This window comes from Argentina silus (assembly GCF_951799395.1).
Source record: "Argentina silus genome assembly, chromosome: 18".
Classification (NCBI taxonomy): domain Eukaryota; kingdom Metazoa; phylum Chordata; class Actinopteri; order Argentiniformes; family Argentinidae; genus Argentina; species Argentina silus.
In genome coordinates, this window is record NC_139672.1 from 10,145,241 (window position 1) to 10,163,118 (window position 17,878).

A 17,878-nucleotide genomic window follows, 5' to 3' on the forward strand; every position below is an offset into this window, starting at 1 on the left:
TGTAAATCTCCTCTGTGCCATGGTGGACGTAAGATAGAGTTGGTGTGACATCTCTGCAAAGTCAGGCTGATAGAGCCGTTCGAGTTCGTCCCCTGCCTCACGCAAAACTCTGTGAATTGCGGCGTGCGGGTCCGATTGGGAGACCCGTTTGAAAAGATGGGGGACGCTGTCCGGTCCGGCGTTCGCTCCATGACACCGTTGCGCCAGAGCCGGTGGTGAAGGAGAAATCATTGACCCATTATTAGCAGCATCTTCTTCCCCAGCATCTTCGAAGTCCCACACATATCCACGTTTCAAGAGTTTGTGACAAATGTACTTTTCCACGATATTGCGGTTGTCCTCCTCGTTGGCCATAGCGTATGATTGGCACTGCTTATTATAAAGAGACCCAAATTCTATTTTTCTAAACCAAATACATAATGGTTGAAGAAATTGAATGCACTCCGCAACACATCAGGTTAGACGAAAAGTGTATTTCATAAAATATTTCTCTGTCAAGTTTTCAGGATACTATCGAACGACGCAGAATGCTGGAACCGGAGCGACAGGCAATTTGTTTCTGGATTGGAAAACGGCCCCTTTCGCCAACAACTGAGCTCCTTAAAAAGTCGAAGAGGATATTCGCGTATAAATGCTTATCCAAATGGTCTTCATTTCCCAGAGGGAAATCTTCGAGGCTTTGGTCAAAAAGTGGCGACCGTTTCCTTTTTTATAGTACTAATCCAAACAGTCAGAAATACGGAAGAGATTGAAATAATTTCCATATGCCACATAACCTACATTATAAAAGGATGAAAAAGCCACACACGAAGCCAAATTCTCGCATGCGTTCACAATTGTACACCGCAAACTATTCCAGCGACGTTTACGCAATACAAGAACCGTTTAGAGGGACTGTGAGCCGCGAAGGCAGTATTCCACAATTGCTGCCTATATCCCCGTCTCCCAGCTTCACTGTGGGCTGCGCACTCTTTGGTGAGGTATTTCTTAGGCTACGTCACCACACGAAGTTATCCCTTGTGCGTTTGGATGGTATCCAATTACGCGTTCTTTGGGTTGGCCTACAGATCTGTACTAGGGCCTACCATTTAGAGGTATGATAGGATTTCACTACGTTGATAAGGCATTAATACAATGTCATGCATGAACACATCATGGTGAAGAACATCTTCACCCTTGAGCAATTGTGGCATATCAAGGGAATAGCTTTGGAAATTGGTGGTTCACAATAGCTGATGGTCTGCTTGAATACTATCAGTTTACCTTGTAAACACAGCTATCTCTGATTATAATTGGAAGCTTACAGTCAGATAACTACAGTGCCCTCTCACTGGACTCTATATACAGTACTAGCCTTTTCTGCTTTGATGTAGGCTAGCCCCCTTGTGGACATCCATCCAAACACTATGGCATTGATGGACCTGAAGTTCAATCTCTGGTGTTCTCAGACTGTCTGTCAGGCCTCTCTCCGAGCTCCTGCTTCTTCCACTTCTTCTTTCTCCAACTATACTGGTTTCTTGCAGTCTTTGACAGGGCAAAACAAGGCTTCTTAATCCCCAGTCTTCTGCTGATCTGAGGGAGCTACTGCCCAGCCCTGATCCCCTCATGGAAGATGAAAGTCAACCTCTCAAACAGAATACTTAAGACCCCACAGCCTTCGAAAGCCCCCCACCCCACACGGTACATCAAAACTCAGATACTCACTCATCCCACACTGAATACACTCTACTCACATTACTACACACAGCAGTGGTGAACTGTGGCCATACAAAAGGTCATACTGTACGCATCCCTTTTGGGACTGGATATCAGTGTCCAGCAAATAGATAGACACCTAGGGATGGTGTTCCAGAGACATATTAACCCTAGTTCTGGACTTAATAGCCTTTTTTAAATTTATTTTTTAATGAATAAATAAACCTTTTTTTAATAGACAATTTCCATTGAAGATGAATTTTAGTCTAGGAATAGGTTTAATCTGTGCCTAGGAAACCATCCCCTACGGTTTAAAATGTGTAGAATAACTAGTGTTTGTGATTGAAGCTTTTAAAACAATACAAACCCCAGTACTTGGAGCAGACTCAAATAAAGTGTTAACCTAAACCATAGTGGTCCACATATAGGCACAGAATTGAGGGAGTAAGGATACATCCTCCCAGAACTAAAACAAAAGTCATTGTAAAAAGAACAAAGACAGCAGAGAAAATGACATTTTCCAAAGTTATTTATTTTGTTTATCATGTAAGAAAATAAGACAAAGCAACATTGTTCCACTCCTCACATTTTCTTTTCAATGGCACACAAGGTGAAATTCTCACAAGTTTGGCAAAAACAAAAACGAAACAATCACAACCATTAAGATGGAAACGGAAGCGGAATGCATCAGGACCATATTCAATACTCTATATAATCTTCATTTAAATATCTCTCAAATGACAACAACAAAAGGGAAAACTAGAGCGTGAGCGTAATCATAAAAATCGTACAACTTGGTTGTAATGTTTTAACATATTGTGAGCATAGGCTTGATTTGCATAGCTTAAAAGTGTTAAAACAAAATTGCTTTCCCATGAGCTACATGTTCTATCAACTATGTGTTGCTACCTAAAGATGATTATATGGTTCTGAAAGCTAAAGAAATGTTCACAAATGAGAAATGACAGTTATCGGCACCCTAACTAAAGCTACTGAGGGCTGGACAGCGTGCCTTGAACCAATATCAAATGAGAATATCGTCATTATTGAGTCATCCAATCTCACTTTCATATTTTGGATTTTGAATAAGGCCTTTTTGTACAAAAATGGACAAAAAGAAACACAAAAGCAATTGGCATTTCTGCAGAAATAATCGGATAAAATGTTCTGGTAAACAAGCGGGTTAAGCCACATTTCTCTGTGAACAGATCCATTCTTTTAGCATTAACATCATCAGTAGTTATCTCTTAAGGCTCAGAATGGGTCTCCACAATTGTAGTGCTCGACTGCATCACAAACTACCTCTAGGAAGCAGCGACATCAAAAAGAAAAAGAAAAATAATCTCAAATAAATTGCATTGCATTTACAGTAATTGTCGTCATACATTTTGGCATTCAAATATTGGTGGATTTGAAAAAATATTTCTACTTTCTGATTCATATGCTTGGTATTAAAGTACATTCTCCCCACAAGTGATGGATGGAAGGAAGACTTGCAAGAGTTCACATTTTCTTTTCTTTTTTTTCTCTCTCTCTCTCTCTCCCTCCTTCTACAAGTAGAATGTTGAGAAGATAAGGTATGGGATGTTTGAGGCTTATAGGACATCAGGAGGGAACCTTTAATACTGACCGAGACAATTAACACTCAGTTAGCAAAGTATAATTTCCACAGTAGATGTGCACAACATTTCAAATTAGACAACACAATAGCACTAGGAGCTATGTTGCATTACTAATTTGCCAGTCCCTCTCATCTCTTGGCCTCTTATATCAAATGGATCTCTAGCGCCCCCACCAGGCCTTTGGGGACACTCCTCGAACCTGCGAGGAACGCCCCATGCCTTGCCCTGACTGAAACCACCCCCATCAATTTGAATGGACCCCTCTTGGGTCCTGACTGAGGTGGCAAAATATGTGCACAAAAATGCATAAACAGATACAACAGATAAGCCTCTTCAAAGACCCCTAAGGGAAAAACACAAGGCGGAGAGTGTTGAGGGTTACGCTGGCATCAGCTCTTCTAGTGAGATTATATTTTCCTATGACTTTTAAGTATACAGAACATTTCTGATTGGACCTCAGGAAAGAGGTACACATAAAGATGAAGATGAAGATGCGTGAAACCGATGGTCCAATAAGAGGAACACATGATACAGTGAGGCGTTTCCGGACACCACTATCCAATGGCTTTTCTGTCTCCCTGGGGTAGGCGTGGTCCGAGCACAAGCAGACACACACTGTAACATAACGCTTCGTTAACGTCTCCCCAAACTATTTCGTTACTCTGGCCCCGCACGCAAACTCTCTCACCTGCACATTCTGTCTCTCTCTGAAAATGCCTGGGATTAGAATTTCTCCGGAAGCAAATAACATTTTTTGCATTCGCAAAAGTCAAAACGCCACGCCCCCTTCTCATCACTGTTCAGTAGTGTTAAATCACCTTTAAGCTCAGTTAATGCACCTACAGTACGAGCCAAAAACACCACTCAGCACAGACACAACACTGAAGGGTCACAGGGTGAAACAGAGTGAAGGCAAATATTGCACAGTCAAAACAGGGTGGTTGCTTTGCCTGCAAAGACTTGTGTAACAAAAGCTACAGTATGGAGGGGGGGGACATATTTGGTAAGGTAAAGCTGTCTTAGCTTACTCAAACTAATCTGGATGATACATTGTTAGTGTTAGCATTCTTATTTTTCTCTGATTCTTGAGAAGGGATGCAGGTCATGCTGACACAACCAGTCAGACAGTCTATCCATTACCTTCCTTTCTGCAAGGAGGGAAAATGGAAGGAAGGAAGGAAGGAAGAAAGGGACGTCGAACTCTAAAGTGTCAGGTGTTGACAAGACATACTTTAAGAAGACTGTACGCTGTGCGATGTTTAGTCTGCCCTCATCAACCATGAGCAAGAGTCTAAACAAAGAAATGCACGTATACAATTAAAAAACATTTGAAGGAGCACTGAGTAAACAAAAACACTGGAATGGTTAAAAAGGTTCGGAAACAAAATGGCTGTCGGTCTATGGTATGAGTTACATCATAGGAGGACAGGAATAAAAAGACATTGTCATCTTCTTTACTTCATCTATAGAGATATCACTGGTGCGAGGGGGGGGTTGTGTGTTCTTAGGGCGGGGAGGGGTGGTGGTAATGGTGGGGTCTTCCAGTGGCTATGACTTAGGGTAGGGAGATTATGGGATGGTGGTGGTGGTGAAGGATGGTTCTTGTTACTCCCTCTTGTCTGCTGCTTTGGACTGCTCCCTCTGGATCATACAGCGACGCACAATGCTGTCAAAACTCCCCAGGTAGAACAGAGCGATGGTCCGGAACAGCCCCATGGTAACGATCTGCATGGAGGGACAAATTAAGGTTATAACACCCAGTGTATAACAATAGCACAGGAATTTGGGGGGGATAATCAGGACCGTTTCATATACCTCTAACAATACTGTTAAATGTATGGATTTAAGGTCAAGGATTATGCTTGAAAAGAAGTGGTATAGCAGGTATAGCGGTTACATGACACCGTTATGCCTTTCGGGCGATGATCTTTAAAGCACCGTCACATGTTTACGACGAGTAAACATGATTTTGTTAAGTACAGTACGTGGCAGTGGTGTGACAGATGTGTCCCTTGTCTGCTTACCTGCTGGAGACCCTCTGTGATGGAGGTGACCGGTGACATTCCACAGGTGAGGGCCGAGAGCATGTAGCCGTCAGGCCCCACAGAGCTGTTGAAGTTCCCTTGCTGTAGGGAGAAAAGACAGAAAAGGATATGAGAAAGACTGTCCTGTCAGACAGGTATTCTCTGGCCTCATCCATAGATTATCCCTAGCCCCCTTTGCCCTGGAGTTTTTTCACTGGTGTAGTTCTGAAAGGTTTTGAAAAGGATCGGTGCAATGTTCACTCCTTTTGTTTTTTTATTCCACCTATTGTTTCTGGACAGGGCCAATGAGTCTCCCTGAGTGAATATCCATTGACAGTGGAACAGTGTCTTACCACAGTGTCCTTGACAAAGATCTTAGCCACCTGGTCTGGCTGACAAACTCCAGAAGTCTCAGAGATCATCTGGGTCTCCAAAGGCTATGGAAGCGAAAGAAGAAAAGAAAAAAATAATACTTAGAGTGAGTCTGATCAGATTGAGAGACAAAAATAGGAGAGAATTTGTTTCTTTTCAGTTTTTCCTTCAGGAAACTCACCTTAGTCTTGTTCTCCTCTGCTAAACCCGGAGTGTCAGTGTCAGGAGGGTAGGCCACCGTCACATAGATATTATATGGCTTCATCTGCAAAGAGGGATTCAAGAAAGAGAACATTCAGCTATTCATGCTCAATCTCTCATTGATCCTTAGCCCCCAACCCTAGCAAATCCTAGAACTGAAAGGTTAGGTAGAATCTTTCAGCATACTGACCATCTACAGGAATGGCTAGGCGGTAGAGTATAGGGGCTGAATTTACAATTCAGCATAAGAGACAATACAAATTACACCCATTTCAGTTCAGCCTCAGCAGACTGTATATAACATATGATGCTTCACACTCACCTCCATCTGCAGGGACTCTGCGAGGCCTCGCAGGGCAAACTTGGACGGGGAGTAGGCGGTGTAGCCGAACAGGCCGATCTGGCCCGCCTGGGAGGACACGAACATGATGCGTCCCATCCTCCGCTCCTTCATGGTGGTGATGACAGCCCGTGTTGGGTACACGCTGCCCAGGTAGTTCACCTCCATCAGCCTCTGTTGGAGACAGGGGTACACCAAAGGGCATTACAATGGGTCATACACACCTACATGAAATCAAGGGGCATTGGTTTTTTTTTGTGCTTGGTGGTTCAGTGGTTTAGGCTAGCTTTAGGTGCTCCTAGGTTTGGTGGGTGTAGCCAAATGTTATTTCCTGTGGAGTTTCCATGCTGTAGCAATTGCATTTCTTAGGGGTAGCTAACGACTTCAGAGTCTAAGAAGCTTGTGACCTGCTGTGGAATGCCAGGACAAGGCGGCAGTAGGAGCGCCAACAGAGCTAAGCTCCGGGAAATCAAATGAAGACCAATAAATTAATTAGGATGAGATAGAATGTCTCGCACACACACTCTCATTTTGCCCTTGTCACTACCTCAGTAGCACAACAATCCCTTCAAGAGACATGTCACTTCTTCAGAATGGAACTTAACCCTTTGTCATCCTTTTGACTGCAATCTTATCTGCAGCAGTGCTGGACGGCAATCTAACCTCCAGTCTTACTGAATCTTTAAACTGAAACGTGACCCTTTGGCTTCAGCTTCTGACTAAAATAAAACCCTCAGAATCTTGGGACTGGTTGATCTTTAAACCCAACATCAAGCTATTCTGATGAACAACATGAAGGAGTTGAGGTTTCTCACTTTTCTTGACCTGGATGTATGTATGACTGTACTTACTCTAAAGCGGTCCACCTCTATCTCCTCAAACTTCCCAGAGATGGACATCCCAGCACAGTTCACCAGCATATCCACAGGGCCCAGCTTCTCTTGGGCCTGCAAATGGACACAGAACAGAGGCACCCCAAAAACATCACTATGTAGCTATGCTAACAGATTGAGATCCAGCACTGTGCACACACAAGATCAAAGAAACAACATTGAGTTGGAGTTAGGCTTACCTGTTTCATTACACTCTCCACCTGGCCGTAATCCTTTGATACATCAACAGATATGCAGAGCACCACCTAATAATTAGAAGGGTAATAAGAATCCAACAATCAGGTTGTGTTCAAGTCAAGAGGCTAATTCCATATCCACAGACAGACTGGTTGGGGACTAGGGAATTACTGTAAATGAAAAGCAAAGTCAACATTCAATCAGTATGCTTACACCCAAAGCCATGGGAAATTGTCTAAAAGTATCGTCTTGGCCGTCCCTCTGCATTGTACAAAAGAAATAGCTACATACCTGCTTGTCGTTTATCGCACATTTCTCCACTTCTTTTTTAGCTTGAACCAATTTACTCTGCAGAAAGACAAGCAATGACATCCCAATGAACTAGTGCCATGTAAGCCAGAGCACACAGTGAGAAAGGCTACCAAATAACAAACCCTAGAGAGATGACGTGAAGACAGGCCAGCACCAAATGTTATGAATGTGTATAGAAAATTACAGTAGAAATTGGTTAATGGTCTGACTCAGTGCCTCGCGCCATGGATGGTATTTTGGCTCACCTCATCCCGTGCCACTAATGTGATGAAGGCGCCTTGTTTGTAGCATTCCATAGCAATGCTTTTCCCTATTCCACTGGATCCTCCTGTGACCTAAGGATTGAAAGGTGGTGGTTGTGAGGAAAAATTCCAGAGGTGAAATACAAGGGGTGAAAATCCAAATGATACCCCACGAGAACATGGACAAAACCTTGAGAGTATGTCTACATAACCGGGTCAGTAGAATGTCTCTTCTTTGAGGTCAGTCTATATGTTTCTGCAAAATGATTTGTAGTTGGATGTATAACGCACAACAATGTAATAGGCTAAGAAGTATGTGACTTGCAGCTGGAGAGTATGATGATATCTATGTGGTCTAGTTTCGTCTTGAGATCACTTACCACGACATGGGCCCCATTTAATTTCAGAGGTTTGGGGCTAATGAGAGGGGATATCATGTACAACAGCAACACGAAGGCAACGATGAATGCAGCAACGACTAGGAGCATAATGAAAGGCAATAGAAGCCACCAGGGATCGAAGAAAAGCCAATCCGAGATCGTTGAACTCAATCCACCCTCAGAGGACATGGGTGAACCTGGCTGTTTCGTTAGCTTGCAGGCTAAACGTAGCTTCGGACTCTGAATCACGGAGGCAGGCGCTCGTCAAAGGGGTGGCGATGGAGCTCTCAGAGGAGGAGTTTTAGCAGTATTTGGCAGCGGGTCAAAGAAGCCTCTACTCCCAAGATAAATTACCGCGGTGGACCTTGGATCGACGACTAAACGCTCTTTTCCTGCCTAGTTGCAACATGAACCAAAACAAATCGAACTGTGCACTTTGAACGGATGCTATAATTTGACTATCGTTGTAGGTAGTTGTAGTTTTTAATCTACAAAACAGGCAATTACCTAACGAACGTTTGAATGTTTATGGACGACAATTCCCAAAATGCATTACTTCACTTCCTCAAAAGGGGGTGCACTCATTTTTTTTTCGTCGGCGTACACCAGCGGCGTTTGTAGTATGGATCCCAGCTTGTGCGTCACGAACAGGGACTAGCATTAAAAAAATAAAATAACTAATCATTCTCCACCAGGACAATTGACCATACAATACTCAAAACATATCTGGGACAATATGTTCTCAATATTACTTTTATTTACATATGTTTGGAAAAGAAAACCAAATCAATCCTGATATGTTCAGAATTCTTCCATGACCTTTTCACATGGGAAAAGGTGTAGTACACTATGTACTCTATCTCTAGACACACTTACAGTAAAGTTAAAAAGACCACAGCAAAGATGTTCCCAACACTTTGAAAGAAAGATTTGTCTTTAGAATACCAACACCTTAAGTGCATATGAGTATAGTTGTAGTATACAATCTGTAAAGGTAGAGGATTTACATGAAATGTGCAAATATCATATCACGTTCCCTAGCAATGATGACAAAACACACAAGCTATAGCTGTGTCTCTGGATATTAACCTCGAAATAATAAAAAAATTAAATAAAGAACCAATTGTTTAGAAGGCACATGGTGTGCATTGCCACTGAGAGAAAGGGCACATCTTATTAAAGGTAGTACATGCTTGGAGCTGCATTGCAATGCTGGAAACAAAAAAGTACATGACGTCATCTGTTCTCTTGTGCCTAAAATGTCTAATATAGGCTACTTATACCATTTAATTCATAACTCACACCTTAACATCAGCCCAGTTGCTTCTTCAACACTGTTGTTACGCAGTGCGATGGCAGCTCAGTAAGGCATCATGTCTCTTTGTTAGTTATTGTACAGAAGATCAGCAATATGTTACAGGGAATACATAGGTAGGATGTGGAAGATCTGAGGTAAAAAGAAAGAAAAAAAAAAAATCGGAAGTATGTAAATCGGAATTGAATCCTAGACAACCATGAAATGACTCTGGTCCAGTACCTTTGGTGACCTTGATACGTGAATAGAGCAATTATGAACAAACACAGAGTAGTCTTTCTTCAGGGTGGGGGGGGGGGGGGGGGGGGTAAACAAACAAATGTACATACAAAAATGGCCCACCCAAAGCAGCTTCCATCCTGAGTGACTGTTAGTTCTTCTAACTAACCCATGCCATGTCCACCACCTTGTAACTACAAAGGCCCAAGATTCCACCAATAATATTATTTTAGAGATCTCTTTTCAAAGCACAAAGTCATGCAGTGTTAGTTTCAACTTCTCCAGACCAAAGAGCTATAATACATTTCCATATAGTATCTACTATAAAACGCTTTCCGTCGTAAGTGTACAAAAAGAAGTGTAATATGGTGGGTGCTGCTCACACTGACAGGTGAGATGCAATTCGATTGATGACACAAACAAACAGGTACATGGAAATCTAGCTTAGACGAGGGCCGAATTTCAATTTACTCAAATGGAAGATTTACTTCAAAGTGTGTTGCGCATGAGTTTCTCAGGTTTGAATTCAGTCCAAGTTGGTGTACAGCTTTGCGCAACAGTTTACTCTCAGCATGTTCATCAGTTCACAAACAAATAATTCATAGTAGTTTCCAAGTAGCTGTCTATCCATCAATTGCAGTCAACTGCAGAGTGAAGAAATCCTTAATCTTCTTTGGACAATGGGGCAACATCTAAGCAAACAACTGTCTTTAACCCCTTATGTGGCCAATAGACTGGCTGAATAGGGCAGTCATGTGTTACACCTGTGACGGCCTGATGAAGGGGCCGATTAACTGGAGGGAGGTGGGTGGAGAGGGGGGGGAGAGAGAGAGAGAGAGAAAGAACACTTTACAATCATAATTTCTTTGCTTTGGTTTGGCTCAGATGCCCCCCCATTTAGCCCTCCTGTCCAAAGTCCTCTGTGAATTTTCTCAGTTTGTCCAGATCCTGATCGTTGACTGTTGGTTTCGTGCTTGACAGGGACCTCAGCATGTCAGGCTGCAAAAAGAAAAGAAAATTGGCAAAAGGATATTGAAACGTTTTGTTGACATATTCAGAAACACACACACACACAGTTTTGAATTATCGTTTCGCTGTCTTACCATAGAAACAACCGGCTCGCATAGCTTTTCTCCTGGCACCTCCATCCATGTCATTTCGATTGCATTTGGGTCTCCGGGGGAGCATGGAGTCAAGAGGTCGTCTACGAGAATGTTGGGGTCGTCCCTCGATGGCCCTCGTACCTTCAATTACAACAAGCAAATCGTACAACGTTAAAGACTTAACATACCATCCGGAATAAAAAAAAAAAAGGAGTCGAAATTGAACCAAGCTGGACATTAGCAGCACCGAAGCGTATATAAACATTATAACGTACCCGTTTGAAGTGAGTGGCCATCTGCACCTTCCTGACGGGTTGCATGAGGGCGTCTCTGACGATGACGCTGACGTCCGCCCCAGAGTATCCCTCTGTCTTCTTGCCCAGGGTGACAAAGTCGGAGTCGTTGAGGCTGGTGAGGGTGGCGCCCAGGTGGAGCCTGAACATGAAGGAGCGGGCATGTTCCTCTGGCAGGGGGATGTAGATCCTCTTCTCAAACCTGAGATGCTCAGAGGGAAATGTTATACTGACCACGTTGTACATATAGAGAGTATAAAACAGCAACAGAAGGATAAAAAGCAGTACCTCCTCTGGTTCATATAAGCCCCCGATTTTGTGTCAAAATATACACACTAGAGTGGTACAAGCATATGCAGGTAGACTCCTTAAAGTCAATAATCAGAGACAGAAACAGTTGGTACACAGTTGGTTGTAATGGACAGTTAATCCTTTTACCTTCTTCTGATGGCAGAGTCCAACGTCCATGGGATATTGGTGGCTCCCAGCACCAGGACTCCGTCATTGTCATTCCCCACCCCTGCAGAAAGAAACCATCTCATATTATAGTTTCTAAAACCTCCCACAGAACAATACTCTCTCTGTAAAATAGAGCACCAATTATTTGAATGTACTATCCTTGGGATATGATATCAATATCACAGGAGCCCTCTTCATATGAAAAGAGATGTTACAAGCCTCGAAATCATCTCTGAATGTTTTCTGTCTCTCTCTCACCCTGCATCTGGACCAGGAACTCGGTCTTGATACGGCGAGCGGCCTCGCTCTCGTTCTCACTCCTGGAGCCACAGAGGGAGTCTATCTCGTCTATGAAGATGATGGAGGGCTTGTGCTCTCTGGCAAGGGAGAACAGGTTCTTCACCAACCTGGAGAGGAGCAAAGAGGGTTCAACAAATATCAGACTGGGGTGGTCTACCACCGTCCCAACAGTGGACCAGGAGGTCCTTCAGGACATCTACGAACAATCCTTGCTTGCTTCTGATAATAAGAAGGGGCTCACTTTTCACTCTCTCCTAGCCATTTGGAGACCAGGTCAGAGGACGAGATAGAGAAGAAGGTTGAGTTATTAGCCTCTGTGGCCACAGCTTTAGCCAGGTAGGACTTTCCTGTACCAGGGGGACCGAAGAGCAGAATTCCCCTCCACGGTGTTCTTTTACCTGACAAGGTAAGGACAGACAAACAGAGACGTGTTGCCCTCGTCAGTGGCCAGATGACAATAATAAATGCATATTATGCTACGCAAAGTAGTTGATTTGACTTATGTTAAATGTCTCTTGCCCATCACAGTTCACCAAGATGATATTCTTGATATATAAAAATTGTATACGATTTTAGTACCTGTGAAAAGATGTGGAAATTTGATTGGCAAAATGACAGCTTCTTTCAGGGCTTCTTTGGCTCCCTCTAACCCAGCAACATCGTTCCATTTGATGTTTGGCTTTTCCATAACAATGGCCCCTGTGAATGAAAAAATCATGAATATAGATAGAATAGATAGAATCAGATAGATCTCTTGCAAACCTTCCAAATGGACACGTTAGACATCTAAAACAAACCAAGTAACACTACGACTAGGCCTTGACACGACAACGTAGAATGTCTATATTTCTATAACCTTTCTGTACCAAATTGTATAAACAGCAATATGATACATTCTAGAAGTGAAACTACCACAGAGCATGTCAGTCAGTGGTATACTAACCTGAGAGTTGATTCTGAAACTTCTTTTTCTCTGGGTCGTCTCCTTCATCGCTTTCATTCCTGCACAACAACAATCAAACTCAATTACACGTGTGAGCGTGTGAGCGTACAGTACCATAACAGATGCTTTCGATCCGTGAGTTAACAAAGTTGACGCCTCGCATTCTGCATGGCTGTCTGAATGAAAACAATTGAACAGGTCGAAACCCAAAGCCTCGCCCAGACTCGCGCACACACCCTTTGTCGTCGGACTGGGACTCCTTCACAGGCTTGGCGGGCGGAGCCTTCTCTTTCTTCTTCAGGTATTCCTTCAGCTTCTCTGCTCTGTCCAGGTACTCGGCGCACTTTGCTCTGATGCTCTGCTTGGCTTTGTCGCCCTGGGCTTCATCTGACAAGAGTGGAACGGGAGAACCAGAGGAATTGTATGTAGGCCTAATAGCTCGCCTGCGAAACACTACAATACTGAATTGATTGAAATGCATTGAATCAGCGTTATGTATATGTGACAGTAGAAATGAGGTGCAAAATTGACACGTCAAATGATTTCGCTCAGATATCTTCAGCCTGTCACGTCACCATAATACAGAACGAGCTTCACACCAACAGTCCCCAATAGCCTAGACAGATGATCATGCAAACCAACACAGAGAGCGATAGAGAAAAATCACTGACACCATTGCCCTTTCAACACTAAAAGGGGAAACAGCGGTATGCAAATATATCAATCTCTTAAATCTTACATTTAACTACGTGCAGGAAGTACTGAACAGCATGCTGGTACAGACGCAAGGCTTCCTCATAGTTCTTAGCTTTATCCTCCTGGGCCGCCTTGCTGGCCAGATCTATGGCTTTCTGAAAAAAAAAAGGATGGGAGAATTAGAATTATTCTATTATATTCTATTAGAATAGAATTAGAATTATAGTTTAAGCAAAGACAAAGTAAACAGAACGAAGTAGCACATAATAACAATCGGAACAAATTATTCCCCTTTAAAGCTGTGGCACTGTACCCACACCACTCTTTCTGAGCAGGAGAGCCATGATGAAACATTCACACATAGATATGTGTTTATCCACACATACGTGGTGGTAGAACACCAATATGAAATACATAAATGTGCACTTCAGTACTTCATGATTACTCAGACAAGCTGTTCAACCTAAATACTATACCTCTGTAACATTACATGAAGTGTCATTTGTGTCGCACAGTTTCACTTCCATTTCATTAACTTGACATGGTTACTTTTAGCTAAGCATGCTTACAGGTAGCTGGTTCCACTGGTTGAAACATAGTCCAACTACAAAAAACTCTGAATGACAGGGACGACCTGCCCTGCTAAGTAAACCAAGTAATCCTATTACATTATTACTCAAGACAATGACACTGCCCAGGAGCTAATCAACGCATCAACAATCAAATCGGCTTGTTTCACTTCGGGTTTTTATCAGTAGCTATTTCGCTAATCCACTTGGACATTACCAGTAACATCATTATATAACTCGTATTCTTTGCCATCATGGCCATGCTGGCTATTACAGTACAGCAGCTGCAAGCTTAGGCCCAAATTGGGAAGTAATATGGAAGAGTGGAGCATCCAGGGGTACCGCTAGCACTGACTGAGCAGACATAACAAGCCAGCTAACGCGTTAGCTTGCTCATTATAGCTAGCTATCGGGCTAACGTTTGCAAACTTGTGGAAAATGAGAAATGTTTTAACATTCATTGATTACTGCGAACAACGTCATGTATGCAATTTCATTGTTGATTCTAAAGATTCACTAACGAGGTATTTCAAGGTGGCAAGCTGAGTTGTTGTCACTGAAGTGTCACTAACTAGCTTAGTAGCTAGCTAGCCGATGTTAGCTCAACTTACCTGTAAATTGTTGTTGGCAGCCATAATGGCTGATTATGTTATCGAAAGATCCAAACGAATATGACACAGCGGCAAAACAACTCCTATATTTGTGAATGGGTTAAAATGCACCCAAATCGATAAATATCTTGAAATCAACTGTTTTGTTTTCCTTCTTTGAGATCGTTGAATAACACGGCGAAGGTGGAAAATAAACTTCCGCATTGAAAAGGAGACGAGTTGATTTCCGTAGAATGCTCACGTGACCACGTTCTTTACGTCATTCCAAGATTCTCCCATTTTTTTTTGTCATACAATAAAAATAAGTACACGTGATTGAGAAATTGTGATATTGATTATTCGTAAGGACATGGAAGCGATGACCAATTGAACTGTCCTGGTCCTACCAGTTGCAAACCTAAAAAAATACAGGCCTTTAAATCAATAGATTTGCTTTGCAGGATGAACTCATTACAGGCTATTAATCCCGTATGCTTTAAGAACATTACATGTAAAGATACGTCATCCTACTCATCTCCTGCAATACTTACCTACACAGAGTTGCCAGCCCTGGCATGAATACAGATATGTATAATGTGCATTTGACAAAATTATCAGCATCTGCTTTGAATCACTTTTAAATGTTAAATTTTCTAATGACCTCTTTCTTTTCTAGATACTCCTGTAGTTCTTCCACTCTGTCCAGGTACAGTTTACACTTGTCCCTGATCTTCTGATTGCCCTCCTTACCTTGTGGTTCACCTGAAGGGAAAAGAGATGAGAAGTTATACTATATTTTACAGTCCACTGTTGACTTTATATAGGTAAAATGGTAATAATGACCTATGATGTATTACTGTTTCTTTAGGATTCATGGAAATTGAACCATTATAGGCCTACCATTTGGTACGAAGTGTAGGTTTACAGGTATAGGGTTAGGGTAGGTATACCAAATAGTACCTAGGCCAACTGTTTCCACACAATTTCTTATAAAATACCAAATACTCTGAGACATGACTTTGATATTATCCATTTCCAAAATTGAACTGTCCTGGAATATGGCCTGTCCAGAATCAGTGTTCATGAATCCATAGAGACACAGACAACAGTCTCATATACAGAATACAGGGATGGATTTCCATCTCCCATCTGAACTGTATGTCCTGTTAGCAATGACATTTCGTCCATTTCCTCAGGAGCCATGGTTACATACGTTTTACAATGTGCAGGAAGTACTTGACAGCGTGTTGGTAAGAGCGGATGGCCTCTGCATAATCCCCAGCCTGGTCCTCCTGGGAGGCTTTCTGGGCCACGGCTATAGCTTTCTGGAAAGAGAGGGAGAGGGGTTAGTTGGACACTCCTCACAGTCACAGCATCCACCGTCACTGTAATCTATTGGTATAACGCTCTCTACCGCAAAGTGCTTAACAGTGGCCCAACCTAAGCCTCCCAAAAAGCAAGCCAAGGAAAAATTCCCCAGCGGGAAGAAAACGTTGGGCACGGTGGCAAGGAAAAACTCCCTGGTCGGTAGAAACCTTGAGAGGAACCACGCTGTCCGCTGTTGGCTGACCACAGATCATCACAAAGCAAGTAGTCTCACGTAGCCAGACAACAAGATTCTTGCATTTGTGCAAGCCTGTAGAACCCTTGTAGATGAGACCACAAAGCCCAGCAAAAACAAAAAACACCCCCTGGTTAATTGTGAACAAGACTCTTATTGCTATCTTGGCTACAAATCTGTGTGTGGTTTGGCCAACTCCTCTGTTGTTGAAATGCAGGGAGATTAGATTGGATATGCTCAGATTAGATGATGGCATAAATGGTAGATGAGGCATACATCACAGGCCAACTCAGAATTTATCTGTGCTGTGTGAAACTGTACTCTATTTTGAGTGGGCCAACATGTTTAATAAAGGACTTTACCGGGCTTTGGAACGAGCTCTTGACCTGGTTTATCTACCTCATACACATGACTCTGCTTCCAAACTGTTCTACCACCACCAAGAGTTTATCTCCTAAATCATAACAAAACAGCTCTCGTGGTAACACAAATAAGAACACAGGAAAAATAGCCACAACAAATGTAATAGAAACATTAACACTGTAGAATCTGTAGCATATTCATATTCAATTAGTTTTAGCAAAAGTGAAACACAGCACACATGCAACACCTGTTTGACAAGAGTTCTCTGACGAAGCTTGCCCAATGACAGTTTGCCTACACACTGTCTGACAAGTGGAATCAAACACCAAATCTATGTGGATCAAGCAAGATAAAGATGTTATTGACATGGTGTAGGCTGGTCAGTTACTGTACCTGTAAATTTGTTGGCTCCATACGAACTCTTTGAGTTGGTTAGACACTGCTGAAAACCGCGGTAGTTTGAAGAGCCCCTTGTTATTCCAGTTTCGTTTACCTACACAGCCATTTGTTTCCTTGTTGCTTATCTCTCCGTCAGCGCACACATGCGTCCAAGGGACCTTCTTGCTGAAAAGAATGATAGCAATGCCAGAGCTGAGACAACACACAGTACCCGCCTGTCTCTGAGTCATGATGTCAAGCTTATTATGTAAGCATAGCAACAGTCCAGGAAAACTTGAGAGTCATTCACAAAAATAGGCGAAACGTTGGTGGCCTCTACAGCAGTCCTCTCTATGCGAGAGGGATGTCTAAAAGTAGGGAGTATTTAAATGAGATAAATATGTTTAAAATATTATCCTGATTAGGTATTAGGGGGATTTTATCGCAGAATATGATATGATAAGTGACGTCATTATGAGCAAGGTGGGAACATTGCAGGTAACCTTTTGAAACAGAATATGGACGCTCTTGTTACACTGGGACCAGGGATACCTGAAGCCGTATAATGTGGGCCGCAGGACTTGGGCTGGGGAGTGTGCTGTAAGTTCCCTGTCTGGTGATATTCCCTCATGTAGCGATTTGAATGTCCACTAGATGTCACCCTAGGACCAGTCGTTTCAGAAAGTGAGACTGAGATAATGAAGTAGGCTGGCACAGGTGAAGTCGGCTGCCACAGACAGGAATTTACAGCAGGCTGCATTTTAAGGTGTAACAATTCAATCAAATAAAGTAGTCAAAGTCACAGAATAGACCATAAGGTTGGAGACGCAC

At 42.7% G+C, this 17,878-nt stretch overlaps 3 protein-coding genes across 4 annotated transcripts in view; all 3 read right to left on the bottom strand.

Annotated features, from left to right (window-relative positions):
- bcl2b (BCL2 apoptosis regulator b) overlaps nucleotides 1-859 on the bottom strand; it is a 24,388-nt gene extending 23,529 nt beyond the window's left edge. The window contains exon 1 of the mRNA XM_083689825.1: nucleotides 1-859. This exon is cut by the window's left edge and continues 192 nt beyond it. Within this exon, the coding sequence (XP_083545951.1) occupies nucleotides 1-354 (354 nt within the window). The 5' untranslated portion in view covers nucleotides 355-859.
- Nucleotides 860-2,206: 1,347 nt separating this feature from the next.
- kdsr (3-ketodihydrosphingosine reductase) lies at nucleotides 2,207-8,692 on the bottom strand. Its single transcript, XM_083690268.1, has 10 exons — nucleotides 8,259-8,692; nucleotides 7,882-7,971; nucleotides 7,616-7,672; nucleotides 7,327-7,392; nucleotides 7,106-7,201; nucleotides 6,237-6,428; nucleotides 5,895-5,978; nucleotides 5,695-5,778; nucleotides 5,342-5,443; nucleotides 2,207-5,042 (listed from the first exon to the last, which is right to left on the bottom strand). The coding sequence occupies exons 1-10, from the start codon at nucleotides 8,445-8,447 to the stop codon at nucleotides 4,923-4,925; spliced, it is 1,080 nt and encodes a 359-aa protein (XP_083546394.1). The 5' UTR covers nucleotides 8,448-8,692; the 3' UTR covers nucleotides 2,207-4,922.
- Nucleotides 8,693-8,995: 303 nt separating this feature from the next.
- LOC310819007 (vacuolar protein sorting-associated protein 4B) lies at nucleotides 8,996-17,209 on the bottom strand. 2 transcript variants are annotated; one of them, XM_083690175.1, is made up of 13 exons: nucleotides 17,063-17,209; nucleotides 15,959-16,070; nucleotides 15,407-15,507; nucleotides 13,630-13,741; nucleotides 13,127-13,277; nucleotides 12,891-12,949; nucleotides 12,527-12,646; nucleotides 12,189-12,345; nucleotides 11,906-12,054; nucleotides 11,627-11,708; nucleotides 11,171-11,390; nucleotides 10,896-11,036; nucleotides 8,996-10,791 (listed from the first exon to the last, which is right to left on the bottom strand). In XM_083690175.1, the coding sequence occupies exons 1-13, from the start codon at nucleotides 17,081-17,083 to the stop codon at nucleotides 10,690-10,692; spliced, it is 1,527 nt and encodes a 508-aa protein (XP_083546301.1). In that variant the 5' UTR covers nucleotides 17,084-17,209; the 3' UTR covers nucleotides 8,996-10,689. The 2 variants fall into 2 exon arrangements, with proteins under 2 accessions (XP_083546301.1, XP_083546302.1); XM_083690176.1 differs by lacking the exons at nucleotides 15,407-15,507; nucleotides 15,959-16,070; nucleotides 17,063-17,209 and adding an exon at nucleotides 14,767-14,984.
- Between the last annotated feature and the right edge of the window lie 669 nt (nucleotides 17,210-17,878).